General features: G+C 34.7%; 1 protein-coding gene across 11 annotated transcripts in view; it reads left to right on the top strand.

Moving 5' to 3' along the window:
• The window catches only part of LOC107316752 (sodium channel protein type 1 subunit alpha), a 77,080-nt gene extending 55,745 nt beyond the window's left edge, over window positions 1–21,335 (top strand). For 5 of the 11 annotated variants that reach the window (XM_085552389.1, XM_085552390.1, XM_085552387.1 and 2 more), the window contains 6 exons: window positions 9,236–9,517; window positions 14,994–15,047; window positions 15,361–15,498; window positions 16,724–16,828; window positions 17,442–17,712; window positions 18,043–21,335. In XM_085552389.1, the coding sequence (XP_085408515.1) occupies window positions 9,236–9,517; window positions 14,994–15,047; window positions 15,361–15,498; window positions 16,724–16,828; window positions 17,442–17,712; window positions 18,043–19,211 (2,019 nt within the window). In that variant the 3' untranslated portion in view covers window positions 19,212–21,335. Of the gene's footprint in view, window positions 1–3,030; window positions 3,125–6,921; window positions 7,001–9,235; window positions 9,518–14,993; window positions 15,048–15,360; window positions 15,499–16,723; window positions 16,829–17,441; window positions 17,713–18,042 lie in introns of those variants that run through there. The other 6 variants (XM_085552393.1, XM_085552392.1, XR_014947925.1 and 3 more) reach the window with 4 other exon arrangements.
• Window positions 21,336–22,265: the final 930 nt, after the last annotated feature.

Here is a 22,265-nt window from a genome sequence, read left to right as displayed (position 1 = left end):
CTAAGAAATTTTAATATTTCTATAGTGAGTCTCAAAACCAACTCCAACCAGACGCTGGAAGGCAAAGTAAAGAATTGCTTTAATTTAATTTAAATTTTTGTCATAGGGTTTATATTCTTATCTCAAGTAATACACATGCTAAGTAGAATTATCTGCAACCTGAGATTTGAATATACCCATTGCTTTTTGTTTAGCTTTTTAGTATTTGCAATATAATGCTTTTGCGCTAGTACTGAATTGGTATGCTACTTGTCAATGTAGAATACTGAGTACACATTGCTTTGCTGAGTTAGAGAATTAAGTAACAATAAAGCATGCATTTGTGTCCAGTTTCACAAAATAAAGCATGTCATGCCGTGCTTGATTTATTTATTAGAGAAATAGTAGAAGGCAGCAAACAATCTGAAAACCACTTGCACTTTCAGTTTTGCATGCCTTATGCATATTTCTGGCTGATTGCTTTAAACATTTACTGTATTTCAAATTTCCAGTCCAATTTCATAACATGTAAAACTAAATTAAAGTATTTGGTGTCTGAAATATCTTCTAAAATTCAATAGCTATACCTCAGACTCCCTTACCATGAAAGAGATAATGAGGCATTTCCAAGAATAGTCCAAACTTATTAGTAGGAACTAAAGTTACTTATACAATTGAGTTATAAAACAGCATCGAGTGTCTGTCATTATAGGTTCACAACTAAAAACATGCTATAGATTTCTGTTTTATATAGAATCTTTATAAAATCATTGGATCTGAATTCAGGCTCTATTGTAGGACAGAGTGGTCTGTGTTGGAAAGTAACTTCTATAATTTTCATAGAATGTCAAGAATTGTGTTAATAATTGTACTATGGAGTTTAGAAATATTCTTCAGGAGACATGTCAGTAAAACAAAAAGTTACTTCATTTACTGTCATATCCTTACAAAAACCCTTGGTCTTTGGTACAACCCTTGCAAGCACCAACAGTAGGAGATTGTCATGTCTGCAGGGTTTTTCTAGCTTTGGTGGAAAGGATAAAACAACACAAACAGCATTTACAGTGAATTTAACATCTTACAGATAATAATTATATATTTAATCTTGAGAAAGTATATTCTCTACCTCCTGCATATTTTCTGTAAGTGTAGAGGGTTATATTTTGTTAATCTAAAGATTATGCAGCATGAGAGATTTCTTGAGTGCTGCCGTTTTTTAAGATTATGATCTTATTCACTACCTTTGAGTCTTAAGGACAGTCTATAACAAGTGCAGCATCTCCCAAAACATAGCTGAAAATTTTAGAGAATCGAATGTAAGAAGGCTTTGTATATAGATACTCAAAAAACATATGGGACATATCCTAGTATATGACGATTTTCCTTAGACTATAATACCACATTTAGAAGAGAATTTTTAAAGGAGTTGCTTATATTATTGAAATCAAGGTGATTTTTTACTGGATTTGTGTTTCTTCTTTCTCAAAGAAAATCCTTACTGTTAGGGTCACAATAATGAAATATAAAGGGCAATGGCATTAGATTTATGCCATTACAAAAGCAAAATATAATTTTCACCAGATCTAGCGAACTTCACCAGTACTGTTCTCACATCAGCTAATTATTCTGATTTCGTGTTTGTATGTATTTACAGCATTTACCAACTCTTCTCAGACAGAGAAATGCAGCCGTATCATTTGTTGCTTGGCAGATAACTACTGTGTTTCATCACAGAGTATGTTAGAGTGTACAATTTTTTCTGTGTTATGTCTTCAGAAGTCTCTTACTGTATACTTGATCTGTTGTGAGAAACAGATTCAGAGCTGCTATGGGAACAAATGTATTTTATTAAATCAAACAATGTAGTTTGGTTTTAATAGGCAGTGAATAAAATATGCTTCTGTTCTTACTTTAACCAAGTTAAACTTTGTTAGGAAAGCTGTCTGGAATGAGATTAGGAGAGACCTCCTAAGATAATGGAGCTCAAACCACCCTGCTACTGGGTCTGAAATTCCAGGGCACAAATCCACCACCCACAAGCAAATTTCTCCAGCACAGTGTTACACAAATAGTTTGTGCATTAAATATTTGGGGAAGCATTTTCCTTTCTTTGAAGATAAAAATCCATATCAGAGCCATGCTTTGGGGTCAGCTAAATTCATATAGCATTAATTAAGGAGAAGAATTAATCATTGTATTAACTTGATAAGGGAGTGAGTTTATTCTCATCTTAGATCTTTTGTCTCTTACTTCATCTTTGCTCGTTAAGACTAAGAATTGTCTTTCCATGTCTCTCCCCAATCCTTTTCATTTGCCTGTCTTTTCTTTGCATACTCTCATTTAAATCTAAAGTTTTCCTTGCAGTTGATGCTCTAAATGGTAGATTTCTTAAAATCTTCTAACAATCTTCACCCTGTAATCCTTAACACAGTGTTCATTCTATGCCGGTTTGAATAATTTGAGTGAATCTGCATTTTCACATTCAGCATAGATCCTCCCTTCAATCATTATTTGGAGCACGTCAAGCAGATTACAGTTTTTCCCACAGAAATATTTAATTTTCATCCTTTATTGTCTCCAAAGCCAGTTCATAGTGCTCATCGTGCATATGCAGCATCTTCACAATTTTTTATTATTTACTTACACTATGTGTCTGTTGTTTACTTACACAACGTATCTGTTCTAATCTGCTCACCTTTGCATTCCCAAAAATTTTTTATTTAGCTCTGTATTCTGCAGCTTGTCCAAAATGTTTACTCTGCTGCTGAGGATGAACTAAGATTTTGCCTGCAAACTTTGTAGAGTGCATGTAAAAAAGGAGAGCAGGAGTGCAGATATTGATCATGACATTGCAGAGACTAAGCATTCCCTTCTTTCAGACTGGGACTGTAAATACTCTTAAGGGAGTGTATACTGCAGTACTTGTACAAGATGTTTACCTTACATGCATATTATATCTTAAAAACAAAAAACAAAAAACAAAAACCACAACAGTGCCTATTGATAAAATAATACTCAGTGTTTTATTATTTTTATATTTTATGAAAACAGGTTGCTCCCAGGTGTCCTGTTTTATAACGAAGAAAATAGTCCTTTGAATTTTCAAGCTCTGGGGAATTTTGAATCAGTAGAAACTCAGGTGAAATCCCTGTTTTACAAATCAAGTGCCAGTCCTTTTGGCTCTGTATCTTGTTCTGTGTTGTTTAGGATTAAATGAATGTGTACAAGGTTTAATGTTTAGATGGTAGAATTTAGAGGGAATAAAATGTTCCCTTGTGACTGTATGTGTATGCACATGTACAACTATTTATTTGGGGTAAAGCATCAACAGAAATATTTATTTGATTTTGACATCTACCATTCACTGTTTTGTAAGTTCAATCCCACCTCCTTCTCAGTTAAAAATCTCTGCCTATAAGAAGGAAATAGGCCTGTTTTGTTAGAGATTTTTTGTACTTTGAGATTACAGAAGATGCTATTGTGATAAAAAATGAACTCAAACATCTGGTATCAAATGGAACCTTTCTCAACAGAATTACATAAGTAGTTCACATTTTTTATCTGAATTATTTAAATGTTTAAGCTCTCCTTCACCTTTGTTAACATTTGAACTAATTTGGATATTACCAAATTTCATCACTGCACCGCTGGATGATCTTGTAATTTATTATAATTGTATTTGCTGAGGGTTTTTGTTTTGCTTCTGTGGATTTTTTGTTTGTTGATTAAGATTCTATCATCACTGATTGCCCTGCGGGTCCATGCATTTCCTCTTTTTACCTGATTAAGCAAACAAGTAACTTGATGAAATTGCACATCTTGAGGTACTTCTCATCTAGAAATCAAGTGCAGTTTTGTACATCACACAGCACATTTTAAAAGTTCTAGATCATGTATACAACTTAGGCAGTGAAGAATTAGTAACTGCCATTGCATACACATCAACTAAACTATGTACCCCAGAGTGTAAAGATATACCTAAGAGATACTCTGCAAGAAATTCCCAGTTCTTCATAGGTAAAAGTATAGAATCAATGTCATGCCTTGAAACTAAGGAGCCATTCAAGTATTTAACGTGGAAAGTACTTTAAAGAATTCCTGGCAACTTTTTGCTCTATGCTACTTACCTTTGCATTTCTAATTACCTTTCAAAAGGGATTAAAAGTGCAATCTTTATTTTGGATGTGGTTTAGCAAAAAAAACTTGGGTTGAATTTGGTTACTTTTGTATTCATGTTTTCCACTTTGATTTGAAGGTCTTCCTTCCTATCACATGGACATAAAAGAACAGAATGGATGCAAATCTCTTTTCAATTTGGTTTGCATCGTGAATTTTCTGATCAGATGCCATCTTCTGAGCACCAATCTATTTATGTAAGAACTAGTCTTTGGAAAACACCATTACTTACATAAAGAAAAGTTTCGGTTTCATATTTCTGACTTGTCTGATAGGAACATCTGCTTATGCTCCATGATAGGTAAACTAGAAAATGCATAACATGCATATGATAGGAGATCCAAACACAGTGAAAAAGCTATCAGTTAGAAGTATGTGAAGGAGAGCCAGACATTGATTTCAAGCTGCTGGATAGCCTGTCACAGATCTGTAGTGCACTTATGCTGCCATAACTCAAATAAATCACCTGATGCACAAGTTGACTTTAAATTGTTGGTTCATGAATGCCGGGAGCAAGGAGTTGAGCTTTTCAAAATAAAGCCTTGCTCCAATGACTCCTTGCCTATTCTAACTATCACTGACTATCAGGAAGTGCTAATCTTTTTGATTGAGGTGTTGACTTTCTTCATGGTCTCTCTCGGATTCTTATTTGATCCCCAAACTGGGAAAGTTACTGTGTTCCTTAGGTCTTTTCCTCCCTTTGTTCAACTCTCTTATGATTCAAGAGAGAAAACAACTGATAGACTCCTCCTGGTCAAGTCAGTGTAGTTTCAGCATCTTCTAATGTTCCTTGTTGGATGTCCTCAGAGTCCTTCACTATAAGAGCATTTTACACGCAGATTGTATAAATCACCTCAGTTTCCATTCCTGTCCATCTACAGCACACCTGCCTGTTTATCTTACCTCTCTGGTGGAAAAAACATCTAAACCAATGGCTGCTTGCTCACATCTTTATCTTTCATTGCAAGTTCTCTCTCCACCAGATTTGTGTACATCTGGACTTTGGCCAGGAGAGATTCATGGTCTTCTAAGATCAAGCTTGTTTGGGACAAAGCAGTACTCATATCTTACTCTGAAATTCTGCTCAGAGCTGGTTCAGTGTTTAATTTGAGTCAGGAATTAATCTTCCTGTTTTCCTTGGAGGGTGCTTATACTGCATACACTGTCGACCATCTCTCTCTTCTTGCTGGTGCCTTTGAATACCTGTCTCTTCAACCTTTGTGCTGCTGAGAGGTGAATGGCTTTTTGTATAAAATCCTTTCGGAAGTCTGTAGCTGCGTGACTGTACAGACAGTCACCTAAAAGAAAGAAATTATTTATCTTTTAGACACATGCATGTAAGGCTATTCCTTGTTCTTCTTCCTTGGACTTCCTGAATGTTTCCTTGGGCGTTCCCAACTATCAAGGGCTGAGTATGAATGGAATATGTCTTTCACTTGTTATGACCACATGTCAGGCATGCACAGAGATTTGATTTTATCCATAAAGGTATTGATGAAGTAAAAGCTGTTTAACTTTCTGTACTTGTTTATGTAAATCTTATGTGAGATAGTGCACACGTGACAGTTATCATTATGGCCTTCAAATTGCTTCTTCAGAGGAGATCAGGCACATCAAATCTTTGAGGAACAATAACAATACATGTTGGTAACTCCCAAAATGGAGGTAACTAAAGTACTTCATCATTTTTAGTAGGATGAATTTTCCAGACATAATCGTATAATTTTCTTCTTCATCCTAAAGAGTGTAACTCCCTTCTCATTTGCACCATGGTCAAAGAATTTAGTACTTCTCCACAAAAGCTACAATTTTTATGGATAAAATTGTTAAGTACTACTGAAAACTTTTCCTGGTTTGTTTACAGATTGCAGAAAACCCAGGTTGAATGTAGAAGTTCCTAGAAATCCTGTGGCTGCTCAGATAGATGCCAGGATCTGTTGAAGCCATTTTGCTGTGAGAACATTTATATCTATGAGACTCATGTGTTTGGGATATTGTGCTACAGCAAGGCTGTATCTAATAAAGCTTATATTCTACTCCCAGAGCAGGGATAAACTGTTACTCTCCCTATATGTATATTTATGAAGGATTAATAGAAAATAGACTCAAAAGAAAAGTATCTTTCAATACATTGATCTGTTCCAGATTTGAAGAATATAAATAAGAGCTTTGGCAGCCAACTTTCTAGTAACCTACTAAAGACAGTTTCCAAGAAAAAGAGGCTGACAATTTTCAACTTGCTGGATTTTTAACTAATTAAGAAATGTAATGATCTCTCTTCATAATTCAGTTCACTTTTCATTGGTTCTCTTTTTTCTGTCCATTTGCTGTAACTTACATGTGCAGGTATGTGTGTGTATTTATGGTTGCTATTGTGGATATATATTATGTGGAATAATACGGACCATATCCCAATATACTTCAGTTAGTCACAAAGAAAACATAAAGGAAGTAAAGCAAAAAAAAAAAAAAAAAAACAAACAAAAAACACAATGAAAAAGCAAAATTACTTCCAACTGCATACGCCAAAGAAATTAAAGGCTTCTTTCGAAGGTGAAATTCACAGTCAGCCCAGCATCTGACCAGCATGTAAAAATCCAGTTCTGTGTTACATATATTAAAGGACAAAGACTCAACAGTGGTGGGAAAAAAAAAATAAATCAAAAATCAATCGAACAACAACAAAAAAACACAAACAACAACAACAAAAAAACATCTTGTAAAAGTTTTAATTTTGTTTTCTTCTTTTCTTAAAAAACCTTCCAGGGGGACTGGATAGCTCAAGGGGTTGGTAATAGGATACAGAGCCTTTCATCTCTAGGTCACCAGTTCGCATCCAGGCCAGGTCAGTAGTGACCAGAAATTGTTACCATTTGATGAGTTTTCAGTGACCTAAATGAAATACGTTGTTGGAATCACTGTTGGAACAGTTGCTGGAAGAAGCTGTTCAGTTCTTATTTGAGAACAAGAAGCTGATCTTTTGGCAGTCACAGCAGCAAGACTGCAGTACCTGTTCATCTAAAGATGTGAGACACTTCAATGTCCTTTTGTAGAAATCTTTCTACAACTATGATCAGTTCATAATTGTTGTAACAATCATTGTAGCTGTTAATATTCTGCTGCCTGTTCTGGATCTGTGCTGTGGTCCAATGGATCTCAGGGTTGTTAAAAAGGTAACTGCTACAGGCAATCAAATTAGGCAACACCACTCTTCGCTTTCAACACAGGTAACCTTCATTTAATTGACTTGCTAGAATAAATTCTCATCTTTCTTTCTTGACTTCTCTATCTCCAGGTTTTTCACCAAGATTAAACAGTGGAATTCAATCAGCATAGCACATCCAGCACATTTTTATAGGAAGGAAAAAAAATTAATAAAAAAAAGATATAAGCAGTACCTTGATACAGTACCTTATTAGGACAGGCCAGACTTGGAATAAATTCCAAAATCATTGCATTACTAATTTTTATGTTTTTTCTTAATTCTGTCAACTTAAGTAGCAACAGATTTGTTCTCCCTGCAGGCCACTAAAACAGTATTTCTCTCAATCCTTTGAAAATGGGTTCTTGTAAGCTGACTGTTACTGAGACCCAGTTAGCCTTCTTAAAAATGGGTAGCTTATTCTTACATCACATAGGTACTTTATATTTTCTGCAACAGGAATCTCATGAAGTAAGAATACTTCCTTCAAAACTATCACTAACACAGAAGCTGCCAAGGAAAGCTAATTTTTTTCAAAAACGATAGCAGTAATTCTTTGCAAAGTTCCAGTTTCCACCATCTGTTAATGGATGAGGCCTGTAAAAATGGCTGTAAGTTTTGGGAAGAGGAATGTTCTGAGTGATAAGTAACTCGGCCACAACTTTCCACTTCCAAAGGCCTTTGAGAGGCAGGTAGTATGATGGAGCAACTCTGAGCTTGCTCAAATTTATCTTGTTAGTGGGAAAGACTCCTCAACGTTGCAGACTACAGGGAATAAAGATGGACTAAGACACCTTAACGAATCCCAAGTATTTGCACCCAGTCTTTTCCTGTCTTATGCCAGGGACTGGATTACTAAGAATCAGACCCCAACTGTACATTTTATTTTATCGTTTCACAAGGTCCAAAAAATTTTACAGAGGAAAAAAAAAAAAAAAAGATAACATACACTTAGTATATGAGATCTGGTATTGGATACTTAAGGAGAACAGTCTGCTTAGCTTTTCAGCCAAACAAGTGTTGCAGAAGTTTTTCTAGCTCTGACAGACACATGTGATTATTTACTGTATATATCAGAAAAAATATGTCTTTTTCTATATAAATAATTTGATATCTTGCATACAGGGGGCTAAGTAGGTGACTGGCCTAAAGCAATTTAAAATACCAAATCAAAACCTCTAAATATGTCCTTGGTGTATATTTAGATAAATGAAGGGCGTTACTGACAAAATACATGAAACAATAAGACTGGAGCTTGAAATAAATTCTGTTCAAAGTAGACACATATTGCAAAACTGTCTTGCTTTTTTATACAAAGAAATTAATCTTTGTGATATTCTTGCATGGAACAAAAAGGCAATAAAGATACGTATGTAACTCCTGCATAATCCTTTAAAAGTAGAGCTTAGTTTATAGATTCATGGCATTTATGTTTTCAGCTTAAATTTCAAAGTTATGTTGATAATGTCTAGGCTTTCCTTTTTTTTTTTTTTTTTTTTTTTTTTTTTAAGACATTTTTTAAGCTATAATTTGATGCTGTTTTAAAAATTTTTCTTATGTCTGTATTTACATTTAACATTTATTTTTATATAGAACATATCAGTGTTGGACTTCACCTTATCACAACCAAGTCTTGCATTTTGTTTTTTTTCTTATAACTATATTGATTTTCTCATTTATTTTCCTTTCATTACATGTATTAATGTTAAGTACTTAAAAGAACAGTGCAGCGTTAAAATTATTAATGTACTGCATTAACATTTATGGTATTCGTTTCTGAACAAGCATTTATTAAGCACTGGTAAAACAGTATACAAAACTTTATTGCTGTAAATGTTCTTACACTCTTTTCTTTTTCCCCCTGTATTTGTGTACTAGGTGGTTGTGAATGCCCTTTTAGGAGCAATTCCATCCATCATGAACGTGCTTCTCGTTTGTCTTATATTCTGGCTAATTTTCAGCATCATGGGAGTAAATCTGTTTGCTGGGAAGTTCTACTACTGTGTTAACACCACAACTGATGAAAGGTTTGAAGTCGACCAAATCAACAATTTTAGTCAGTGCGAGGAACTCATAAAAAACAATCAAAGTGCCCGATGGAAAAACGTGAAAGTAAACTTTGATAATGTAGGATTTGGGTATCTTTCTTTGCTTCAAGTAGTAAGTGATCACTCTTTATTATATCACTCTTATTGTTTGTATGTAATAGTGGGAAGCAATTCTAGCAACAGAAGAAGAATACATATTTTTACCTGCGACTTTGTAATTCAGTAATACCACTGCAATGATAATTTTTTAGTTTTTCATACTGATTAGCAAAGTCTACTAAGAAGACCGAAGAACTTCTAGGACATCTGGGAGAACAATTGTTCCCTTTCTAATGTCTCTAGGAGTACTAGGGCTGGTATGTAGTCATCTGATTATTTTCAGTGCTGAAGAGAAATCTACATTAGTGTAATTAAGTCACAGGAAAGACTTCCAGGTAGAAAATGCTTCCTCAGTGATGTGGCTGCCACCATTGCATCTACAAGATCTAATAAACAATTTCTATCTGGAAGAGAACTAGAAGAAAAGTATCATTAGGTGCTGTAGTCTATGAAATATATTCCCTGTTATTCCTGTGCACAGGCACACAAAGAAAATACATGCAGAAAGGCTTATGTCTTCACTATCAAAAATTATGTTCTCAGAACATGAACTATATTGGAATACCTTATAGTCTGACTCAGCCAAGAAACTGCAGGACTCTAACCCGAATTGTGCACAGTAAGCAACCTGCCTTTTTGAGGTCTAATTCTGAGAATTAATTTTCATTTTTATTATTTTAAAATAAGTTTCTAATTTTTATATTGTCACAAAAAATCTTACTAATGCAGATTGTTAACATGATGCAGTGGCATTGACACGGGCCTGCCCAGGTTCTAAGACACTAAATCTGAGCACTGGTAACTGCCTCACTGATCAAACAGAGCATCTCATTACAAGACTGTGATAACACTGATAATTTGAAGTTCATTGTTCACTGGAAAGACCATGAATATTGTTTTCTCTGCCTAATTTTTGAAATCCATTGACCTAGAATCTTTACTGTGTAGGGAGGGTCAGTATGCTTTATTAAACATGTGCTTTATTAAACATGCTTCACAATGTCATATATATTCCAGAGTCTCAGCTATGCATAGCTTATTTTATTTCCACTGAAAAATGTATTTCTTACATGAAAATTTAGATTTTTGGATTATTCCATTGCTCTGGGAGGCAAGTTGGGTGACATTTCCAATTGTACCCACACTTCCAAAGGAAAGAATAATCGTTACCAATGAGAGACCTAGCTCTCATGAGAGGACAAGGCAGTTGTTTTAAAATATCTACAACACAGAAATTCTGTGTAGATATGAAATACATGCCATGTTGGTGAAGTTGATTTTCAGCCAGTGCTTAAAAACAGAATGAAGGCCATAATTCATGAATGTTTCTCGAGGAGATGCTTATGAGGTGATTTTCACTTAACTATTTAAAGTACTTTGAACGAGGAACCAGTAAAGAATTCTAAGGCTGTTGTGTTTACAAGGAACATGAGAAGTAGATGGGTATGTCTTGATTTACGTACCATCCGCAATCAGCTAGTATTAATAGTAAAAATGAGTGAACACTAAGAATTACTTAGAAGTATCTCTGAATATGTCAGATACAAAGATAAAGCTAATGAAACTTGGATATTTAGCCAAAAGTATTGTTCAAAAGCCTGAAAAAATCTGATAAAATCATAGTTGCTACTGGAAAAGCTTTCTATGCACCCAGTGTGAACATCAAAGGCTGTTATTTTTGTTTGTTTTTTTTTACATGATTAATTGAAAAGTCTACTGAATTTATTTCTCCCCTCTAAGTCTCTAGTACAGACTTGTTTGGGTTGTGGCGGACCCAAAAAAACAACCTCATAGAGGTGAATATCATTGTTCTAATGACAATTTCAGTGATAAGTGTCAAGGATGTATTACAGATAAAAGATACTATAGCAAGAGGTTAGAAGCTACAGGAAGCTCTTACAATCCAGTGTTTTTTCCATTATTCATCCTGCTCTCTGACTCCTACTTGTGAGCCAGGCAAAGAAGAATAATGTAAATTAGCTCAGCTTTTCTGGGTTATAGATAATACAATTGAAGCCTTTATTCTCTTCATCAATAAGGTATTCTATCTTGAGTGAATACCATTGGAAATATCATTTTAATGCAAATTATACATACATACATATATCCAAACAAGAACAAACCAAAACTCCAGGCCCAAGTGCAGAAAAATGTCAGATTTTTTTCTTTTTCGGTATAAATTTGAGTATTTTTCTGATCTGAAAGAAAATCATCAGAGCAGAGACAGATCTGCTGAAGAAATTCCTTTCAAAGCTTTCATAAATCAGTAAGTGAAGAGGAACAGGCTGACATGCACAAAGAGACGTGGCATCTATATACCTTGAAAATTTTCTGGTATTATTCCTTCTTAACCTAAACCCAGTGTACGGATTTTTTGGTAAGTACATCTCCTGAAGGCCTGCATTTATCCAGGATAAAATGTGGCAAATTACTCTTCAAACACAGTATCACATTATTCTGTTATTTCTGGTAAAGAATATAGTTGTGCCAGTCTGGATTTACTTCTTACTGCATTGGCAATTATCCATCAGGAGAAAAAGTTTATGTACTTCTAACATTAGTAGCTTGGAGAATTTTGTTTTGTTGTTTTCCAGCTACTTTTGAATCTACATTTGAGTTTGTCTTTCAAGTTTCCTTGGTGGAAAGCATTTAGAATAAGTGTAATCTTTGAAATCACTGAATTAATTCTGATTTAGCGTCTCTGAAGATATACAATATATTTGTATATATACAAAAATCAGATTTTGATCTCTTTGTCATATTTGTGTGTTTTGTAGTCAGCATGCACAAACGCACAAGTATTACCTTATTTCTCTTGAAGATCTGTTGTGGAAAAACTTGAGCCTAGCAAAACCAGGCCTAAGCTTCCACTGAATGTATTAGGAACAACACTCAGTAAGCTTGGTGCTTTGATACTGAATCTCTGGTTCAATTATTCACTATTGCTCAGGAAACATATTTAGAGAATAGAAATTCTCCTACTGAACTGAGGCTTCTGCTTTGGGAATTACAGAATCTTTTTTTTCGACAGTTAAATTCACAACTGTTTTTGTATAATGATGATGATAGTGACTGTGTCCTAATGCTCTGAAGGATGGATCTAGAAGAAAAACAAATGATATGATGACAAAATATAGTTTATTATTGAAATTTCATTAAGTTTGGGGATTTCTGTCCCTTCACTTCTTCAAGACTGATAAAATCTTATTGTTTTGTGAATCTGGCTGTGGCAAATACAGGTTTCACTTCAGTCATTTTGAAATTCAAGAAAGCCATGTTATCTTTATATGTTTCTATCATCACACTCTTTTCATGTTGACTAATAATGATAATAATATTAAAGTTGTGATAGTTCTTCTTTTCTTCCTAACTCTAATTGAACCATGCTATCTTACTGATAATGAAACTAAACAGTTCAATATTAGTCTTTTTTTTTTTTTTTCCCTGTCACTATAGTTTAGTCTAGGATATACTTACAAATGTACAAAAAAAACCTTTTGGTTTGCCTGAAAGATGATATGCAATGACCATCATCTGTATAAACCAGAGACAATGGCATGTGCCTCACAGAAGAGACACTCCATCATTGGCATCATCTTTCACATGTAAAAATATGTATATTACTTGAATTTAGTGTTTGAGGTCAAAGTGCTGACTACAACCACCATCATGACTTTAAAAAAGAAAAAAAAAAAAAGCAAATAATATAACCAGACAGTAACAAAAGTAAACTCTGTAAAGCATCCTGCGCTATTTAGACCTGGTAAGGTCTTAGATGAAATAGCAAGTCCAGTTTTGGCTACTTGGATAAACTGATGGAAGAGAACACCAAATCTGAGTTTTGGACAAGATCTGCATGGAATGATTGAAGGAAGAGTGAGGATGTGAATATTATTTAGCCTGAAGATAACGCAGCAGATACCAGTCTGCAAATAAGTATTGCAAAAGAATGATTGGTACTGTGTTCTCCATGTCTGTAACGGCTATGATGAGGGATAGCCTAAAATAGCAACATTAGGATTTAAATGTTGGAAACAATAAATACAAGTGCTGATATAAATATTTTTGATAAGGCTGTGCAGTTTCCATCCTTTAAAGTCTTTGAGAACAAGAGAACAAGTCAAACCTCTATCAGGAATTAAATAAATCAGTCCCTTGCAGTATTCCACAAGGACTTTAAATTCATCTATCTCTCTTCAATTACACTTGTTTCTATTTTTTTATTTTTTTTTTTGTAATCTTTTGGTCTTCTAACACTGTACTTTGATTCCCCATTGCACTCTAAGTGTCCTGAATCACCTCAGTTGTTTTTTTTTTATTATTATTATTTTTCTTATTATTTTTTTAAATTATTTTTTTAGCGTTGGTTCCAAATGTGGAAATCATTGCAAAATGGATTTGCTGCTCTTTAATATTCCATGTTTCAAAAGTTTAAGGGTACTCTTTTCAAAATAATTTCATATAAAATCCATTGCAGGATGATGCCAGCTGCTTTGTATGATGCATAAGCAAAGCTTTTTTGAAACCTCTGATAGAAATTAAATTTCAAGATGTTGGAGATACAGCAATAATGATGGATGAAGAATGTTCCCATCCCGATTAGTTTCTATGACTAATCTCCATGACAAGGAATATGAAGGAACCAAAGATCTACAGCCTTGCTTAGTAAAATTATAACAAGGATTAAATGAACAAGAACACTCTCAGTTGTTGGATTTATTCTGGCCATGACTGGATGATTGCTACTTGGAAATGCTGCCTAGTCCATAACTGTTTCAAAAGAGTGACTCACTGATACAATAGAGAAAATGAGTTTGTCTTTCAAACACGCAGATGGAACAATCTACACTTCATTGTCAAACAAAAACTTACACGTATGGATTAGAGTCAACAGCTGTAAAAACTCACTATATACTGTCACTTTTAAGGCATCTTAAATATTCGAAGCACATAGAGCAAATTCTGTTTTCACAAGATCATCCTAAAACATAGTTGAGGGTTATAGCCTCTGTAAAACATAATGCATTTAGAATGAATATAGAATCACTAAATCAAGTAAAATCTTTCAGAGTGGATACAAATCTAAATTCTCCTTGATACTACAGTGTTTATCTTTTTTGGCCTAATCAAATCTTTTGTTCCCTTGAGTTGCCACCACTCTGATGACATCAGTAGTCATTGGTGGCAACTGAGTTACAAAGCCACTGATAAAAATTTGATCTACTAAAATGATGCCGCATTCTATCATTTGTGGTAAATAATTAGAAATAAGTTAATTACATATTCTGCTTAATATGTTTATATAGAGACAAACAGGGTACACAGCAATGTATCTTATTAGCAGCTCTAAAGAAAGCCAAAATACAAAATTGTGGATGAATCTTATGTATGTTATGCTAATAATGCCTGGTACTGTATTCAGTTGCTGGAAATAGTTATATGAATTGTCTTAAAAGTTATATTCTTAAATAGGTGTGTACTGTTTACAGGCTACATTTAAAGGCTGGATGGATATTATGTATGCAGCTATTGACTCAAGAGACGTAAGTACTGGAAATATTTTGAAGTACATTTTCTCCTTGACACATGTCTATCAACAAGTGTATATTTATATATTTTCCAAAAGTGAATAATATGCATACAGGAAGATGAAACAAAATTAGATGAAATAATATGAGATTCTGCTGTGGCAGATTATTGTAACAAATTTGAATGTAAACTGCCAGATGCTGTCAGTAATACAAAAATACATTGATATAAGTGACAAGGAAATAAAAGATATTTTGTCCAAGATTGCTGCTTGTTCAGTTGAAATTTTAAGAATCTTAAGAATGATATTTCATCTTTTTTCCTCAGGTGTTACAGCAACCCAAGTATGAAGACAACCTGTACATGTATTTATATTTTGTCATCTTTATCATTTTTGGGTCTTTTTTCACCCTGAATCTATTCATTGGTGTCATCATTGATAACTTCAATCAGCAGAAAAAGAAGATAAGTATAATTTAATTCTTCTTCTATATATATTGCAAAACAGTGCCTTCCTGTAATTGCATGATATATGGAATGTATCAAAACTGAAAAAGCTGAAGAATACCAGAGTATAAAATCTTACTCAGATGTTGCAGACATTAACTTCATAAGATTTTACACTGTAGTGAACAGTACACACCTTTATCCTTTTTGTTTTCAATTTTCAGTTTAATCGTCCTCAAATCATCTGCTTTAACATGCATAAACTAATAAAACACTGTTGCAGAATCAATTCCCTGACATACGCCCATACATTAAGGCACTCATAATTCTTGATTTTTTTCTTTGTCATCAGCAAAAGAAACTACGTGGTTATGACAAAGCATTACACCATTGCTCTCCTACAAATGCTGTTTAAATGATCATAGTATTCAGTGGCTCTCCTAAATTCTATTATGTGGCACAGAATTTATTAGTGATTTGTGACCATTGTAGGCTACAAAGGATGCCTGTTTTTACTTTCATAGTGCAGCTGTGAATCTCACTGAGATGGATGGTCTGAATATTAGCTGCTTATCTTTAAAACCAGCTTATCAAGTAAATGCTTATATTGCAGACACTGAGATTTCATAGCTAAGAGATTTTCCTCAATTCAGTCTTTTTGATTTTCAGGAAATTCCTGTCTACATCAAAATACTCTGTCTTTCAGGTTTCATTTGAAATTAATATGAAGCTCTTACTCATAATGTTTTTTATTTTTACCTCTCTTAACGTGTTAACTCTGTGAACATATTAAGGTTAGTTTATATCAAGTAATGGGACCTACATGACATATTCTGTCAGTTCCATAAATTATAGGTACTTTAGTTATTGCTTGAACCTTTAATATTATTCATCTGCAGTAGTTCCATATGATGCAGAGAAACTAAGCCAATACAGTATCTATAGAATCAGTCAGGATGCACAGTTTCTAGGAGGGATATCCATGCGGCCTAACAGCCTCTGAAATCTCTGAAGGTGTTATAATTTTACATGGAAGAAGGATAGCGGGGAACAGTAAGGTAGCAAACATCAGTTTTCTCACTGAATCTGCTGTAATTTCTCCTGGAATATTTGGTGCATTTTAACAAGATAAACACAGTAACACTTATATAATAAATAAATGTTTAATCACATTTCACTTTAAAAGCTTTTTCAACACTGCATATAAATGTGATTGTAACCAGCTTTGATTTCATGTTTTTACTTTGGAGGTCAAGACATATTTATGACAGAAGAACAGAAGAAATACTACAATGCAATGAAAAAGTTGGGATCCAAAAAACCACAAAAGCCTATACCAAGACCAGGGGTAAAATTATTTCTACACATCAGGCTAACAGCTTCTTATTAAGAGCTCATTTTTTATTAGTATAGAGGGAGTCTATTTGTACTCATGTATAAATTATAACTAGTTTATCAGTCAGCAAAAATGGAAAATGTGTATGCTTCTTAGCAAATTATAAGCAACATATCTTCTTTCAATAATTGATTATGATAACTTATGATTACATGATTTCCACAAATCCATTTTCATGGCTATGCTTAAAGGACTGTCTTTAATCACACGACCGCACTCTGTGTTTTTCTGTTAGTTCCCTTTTATTCATTTCACAGAACAGAAAGTGTATGAGGCAAAAGCTTGCATGGAAAAAGAGATAATGATGAACAGAGTTAAACGTCATAATTATGCAAAGTAGGATACAAAACAAACAAACAAACAGAAAAACTAAAAAACAGGCTGAACTAATCTGTTGTATTCACTTTGATTAATCTAGATACATTTCCTAGATAGGCTTTTATGGAAGCCCTATTGGTTTTACTACATATAATTTTCTACTTTCTTCTAATAGGAAAAGAAAAACAATTACAATCTGTAATAGATGTTTTGCTTTTTTTTTTTTCTTTTCCTTTTTCCTTCTCAGAACAAGTTTCAAGGCATGGTCTTTGATTTTGTGACACAGCAAGTATTCGACATTAGCATCATGATTCTAATCTGTCTTAACATGGTTACCATGATGGTAGAAACTGATGACCAGAGTAAAGAAATGGAAAATATTTTATACTGGATAAACTTGGTGTTCATTGTCCTTTTCACTGGAGAATGTGTACTGAAATTAATTTCACTCCGCCATTATTATTTCACCATAGGATGGAATATTTTTGATTTTGTAGTTGTCATTCTCTCAATAGTAGGTAAGTCTCATTTATTAACCTATAAAGAGGGTAAAATGAATATAAAGTGAACCTTTACTCAGTAGTACTATATGACTGGCCTTTGCAACTTCTTGCATGTTCACATTTTATCTAATAATTTACCCAATCATCATAATTGTTGTAATTATTCAAAATACATTGCACTTGTCAATATTAACTATAACTTGTAGAAAGAAATACTGCAAGTGTAATCTACAGAATATCTTTAATTGCTGTATAGAACATCATTTTTAAAACTGTTTTTGTAAATTATCACTATAATGTGGAGAGTGTGGTAATATATCCCTTTTATTTTTCCTCCAATTTTAGGTATGTTCTTAGCTGAGATGATTGAAAAGTATTTTGTGTCCCCTACTTTGTTCCGAGTCATCCGACTTGCCAGAATAGGTCGCATCCTGCGTCTCATTAAAGGCGCAAAGGGAATCCGCACTCTGCTTTTTGCTCTGATGATGTCTCTTCCTGCTTTGTTCAACATTGGCCTGCTGCTCTTCTTGATCATGTTTATCTATGCGATATTTGGCATGTCCAACTTTGCCTATGTTAAGAGGGAAGCTGGGATTGATGACATGTTCAACTTTGAAACATTTGGCAACAGCATGATCTGCCTATTTCAAATTACCACATCTGCTGGCTGGGATGGTTTGTTAGCCCCAATTCTTAATAGTGGGGAGCCAGACTGTGACCCTAACAAAGCTCACCCCGGGAGCTCTGTTAAAGGTGACTGTGGCAACCCTTCGGTTGGGATTTTCTTCTTTGTCAGCTACATCATCATATCCTTTCTGGTGGTGGTGAACATGTACATTGCTGTCATCCTGGAGAATTTTGGTGTTGCCACTGAAGAAAGTGCTGAGCCCTTGAGTGAGGATGACTTTGAGATGTTCTATGAAGTCTGGGAGAAGTTTGATCCAGATGCAACACAATTCATGGAATTTGAGAAATTGTCTGATTTTGCAGCAGCTCTTGAGCCTCCTCTTCACCTTCCCAAACCAAACAAGGTCCAGCTGATTGCAATGGATCTGCCCATGGTAAGCGGTGACAGAATTCACTGCCTTGACATCTTGTTTGCTTTCACAAAGCGTGTGCTAGGGGAAAGTGGGGAGATGGATGCTCTCAGAATACAAATGGAAGATCGTTTTATGGCATCAAACCCTTCTAAAGCTTCCTATGAACCAATTACAACAACGTTAAAAAGAAAACAAGAAGAAGTATCTGCTGTCATTATTCAACGTGCTTTTAGACGCCACCTTTTAAAACGAACAGTAAAACAAGCCTCCTTTATCTATAACAAAAACAAAACTGAAGGAGGGGCAGGTTTGGGCATTAAAGATGAAATCCTTATGGACAAGTTAAATGAAAACTCATTTACAGAGAAGACTGATATAACTGCATCAACGGCAGTTTGTCCACCTTCTTATGATCGTGTAACAAGGGCAGTCAGAGAAAAGCATGAAAAGGAAGACAAAGATGTTCAAAAATAAAAATAAATAGCAAGCAAAATCATCTATGTGCAAAGTAGTTCATAGCCTGCAAAGGTCATGTGTTTGTGTCAACAGGACTCCTGCTGGAGGTCTATGCCAAACTGACAATTTTTACAAACATACTATACATTAAAGGTCAGTGCCTATTAAAAGACAGCGACCCCGAGTCAGTAACTGTGACTGTGACATGGGGAAACAACCTTGACAGGATTTAACTGTTCTCACTACCAGCTGACACTGCTGAAGAGGAGAGAAAAACTGGCTACTCAGGCTGTAGGGACCAGCTAAGGGGTGCAAACCAAGTTCTAGTTGTGTGTTTAGCGTAAAACAATACAGTAACTGTATCCACTGTTTGCATTTCAACTGCCACATACGTCATATTTTTACAAATCTGTGTTGGTGGATTCATCTTTTTTTTTCATATGTTGTTTATTATATGCGACTATTTTTGTAAATGGGTTTTCTGTTGGGAAAGGGGGTGAAGCACTACTTTACAGGTATAAGAGCCAGGTGTTCTACTATGCGACTAATATACACACGGAAATGATTTGCATGAAGGCATGCTGCACTTATAGACCACGCATGAAAATAACATTAAGCCACAAAGAACAACTGATTTTAGCTCAGTGTTTCTGGAAAGGAATAATAAATTCTGAGGTGTCTAATTAATGTATTCATGTTGTATCGCGTCTGAACCAGTCCTGGTATGCCTGTAAAGTCCCCTGTAACTCACAAGAACAGTAAGAACAGTTATTTATTTATTTATTTAGCACAGACCATTAAGTTTCAGAAAGTACCCATTTCTTTCTGGGTCTGGAGTCACAGATTCTGTCTTTGTCAAATGTCCTTCTGCATAAAAACACTAAATGAACCTGCCCAAACTGCCAAATTGATCAGAAAGAGCCTGCAATAATGTTGTTCTGCTTTATCCTGCAGTATTGTTTAGCCATCTTCAGCTCTTGGTAAGGTTGATGTTGTATGTTAATGAAAAGCCCTCTGCTATGTAAATAGTAATTTTTAACCTGTGGTGCATGTTTGAGCAAACAGATAATGACCTAAGCACATTTATTGCATCAAATATGTACCACAATAAGTGTAATGTGCAAGCTTTCAACAGGTAAAATGACGTATTATCTACCATTATAGATAGTTTGGATGCTACCAGTGCATGTTTATATTGCCTATGCTGCTGTTCCTTTGACTGTCCAGGATTCGTAAAAATGGGAAGTCATACATCAAAGCTAAATGAAGTAAACTATTCAACAAGACCTCCTTCCTTCATACCATTAAGCAATACTTTGCAGCTACTTAGGAGCTTGTTTGATTTACATTTTTGAATTTTCAGTGAGAAGCATATAGTATATATCCAGACTGTACAGACATTGAAAACTAATACACCTGTTGAAAATAATGTTAGAATTTTGTAAGCAAATATAAATAATGTAAAAATCATTTTATTTTCTTTTCCAGCATTATGTACATACAACAAGAACTGAATTTTATCTTCAGGTTGACTCCACACCATTTCTTTTTACTTTCTGTCCACAGCACTTTTTCACAGAAGTACTTCAGAGGACATGATATGACTAAGAGAACAGATAGCTGTAGGTCTTATTTTTTACTATATTTGCAAACATGTCAGATCTTTATGCAAAGTAAGTTCATAATTTGCTTATAAGTCTCTAGTTCTTTGGTTCCTTGGTTTTGTTTTGTTTTTTTGAAGTTGGAAAACGGTGTAAAATGATAACTGAATGTCTAAGCAGTGCCTGCATAACAGATTTTCAGATACACTCTTCCTTTAGCAGAATCCTTAGTGTTTTTTGTTTTTTTTTCCTCATATTTACACACTTTTTAAAAGAATTCTTCATACTGCAGTTCTAAGTGTTATCATGGGTCCACGATATTTTTTTCACCAAGAAAAAGTAGCAGAACTGTGTAATCAAACACATCAGGACATTTTATGTTTCTTACACAGGAAAATTAAATATAGATTACTTTTATTAAAATTATTGGCAAATACTATATTAGTGAACTGCATGCAGGAAAATGCTACTATTACCCTAACTGAAGCTAAATAACATTATTAATGTGCCGAAATAATAAAGATTACGTTTTTTTATTGTATGCTCCTTTTGTCGTTATTATCTGACATTAATGGAACGCTTTATAAACTTTCTAATTAATGCATGTCAAATACTGAGCATGATGATTCTGTGTTTCTACAGTACTGCAGAGTAACTCCATGAGCCACTTCCTGCATTGGAGTCCTCAACAGACAAATATTACAGCTGTCCTGAGTGTGTCCTAGGAGGTTCACAGGTAGTAAACTGAATGTTATTTAATATTCTACCTGCAGGTATTAAAACTTTGCTTTTCTCGAGGAGGTAACTTTTAAGACAGATGAGAACTGTCACTATTTCAGTGTATAGGTAATAGGAAAACAATAATAATTGTTTCTCCTACCTATTTCAGGTTTTCAATGTCAAAGAAGCTGAAATGTTGCTTCAATACAGGTAGAGTACCTTGACATTTTTTAGGATATTTCTTTGAAGGATCAGCCTGAAAGAGGAAAAAAATTATTCTTGCATAATACTTCCTTAGCAACATAGGACTTAATGAGAACTGAGCAATGGGGTAGAGCCCTGTGTGATAGATTCCGCTCAGAAAATCAGCTTCACCTACTAATGCAGTGCAACATTGCATTAGTCATAATTACTCCATGTGTTGCTGCAGGCTTGGGGCAGAGTGGATGGAGAGCTGTGCAAAGGGGAACAGTCTGGGGGCAGCGGTTGAAACTGTTCAGTTGGGGGAGGAGGAGGCTCAGCTTCTCCATCTCTGCAACTGCCCGAAAGGAGGTTGTAGAAGGGTGGGGGTCAGCCTCTCCTCACAAGTAACAGCGGCTGGATAAGAGGTAAAATCCGTAATTTGCACTAAGGGGGAGTTTAAGGTTGGATATTAGGAGAAATTCCTTTCAGAAAGAGCGGTGAGGTATTGGAACGGGCGGTGTTCAAGAATGAGATGTGGCACTGAGGGATGTGGTCAGTGGGCGCCTCC

The sequence above is a fragment of the Coturnix japonica genome, chromosome 7, assembly GCF_054131305.1.
Source record: "Coturnix japonica strain WE chromosome 7, WE-NBRP24, whole genome shotgun sequence".
Classification (NCBI taxonomy): Eukaryota; Metazoa; Chordata; class Aves; order Galliformes; family Phasianidae; genus Coturnix; species Coturnix japonica.
This window is presented reverse-complemented; position numbering and strand designations above follow the sequence as displayed.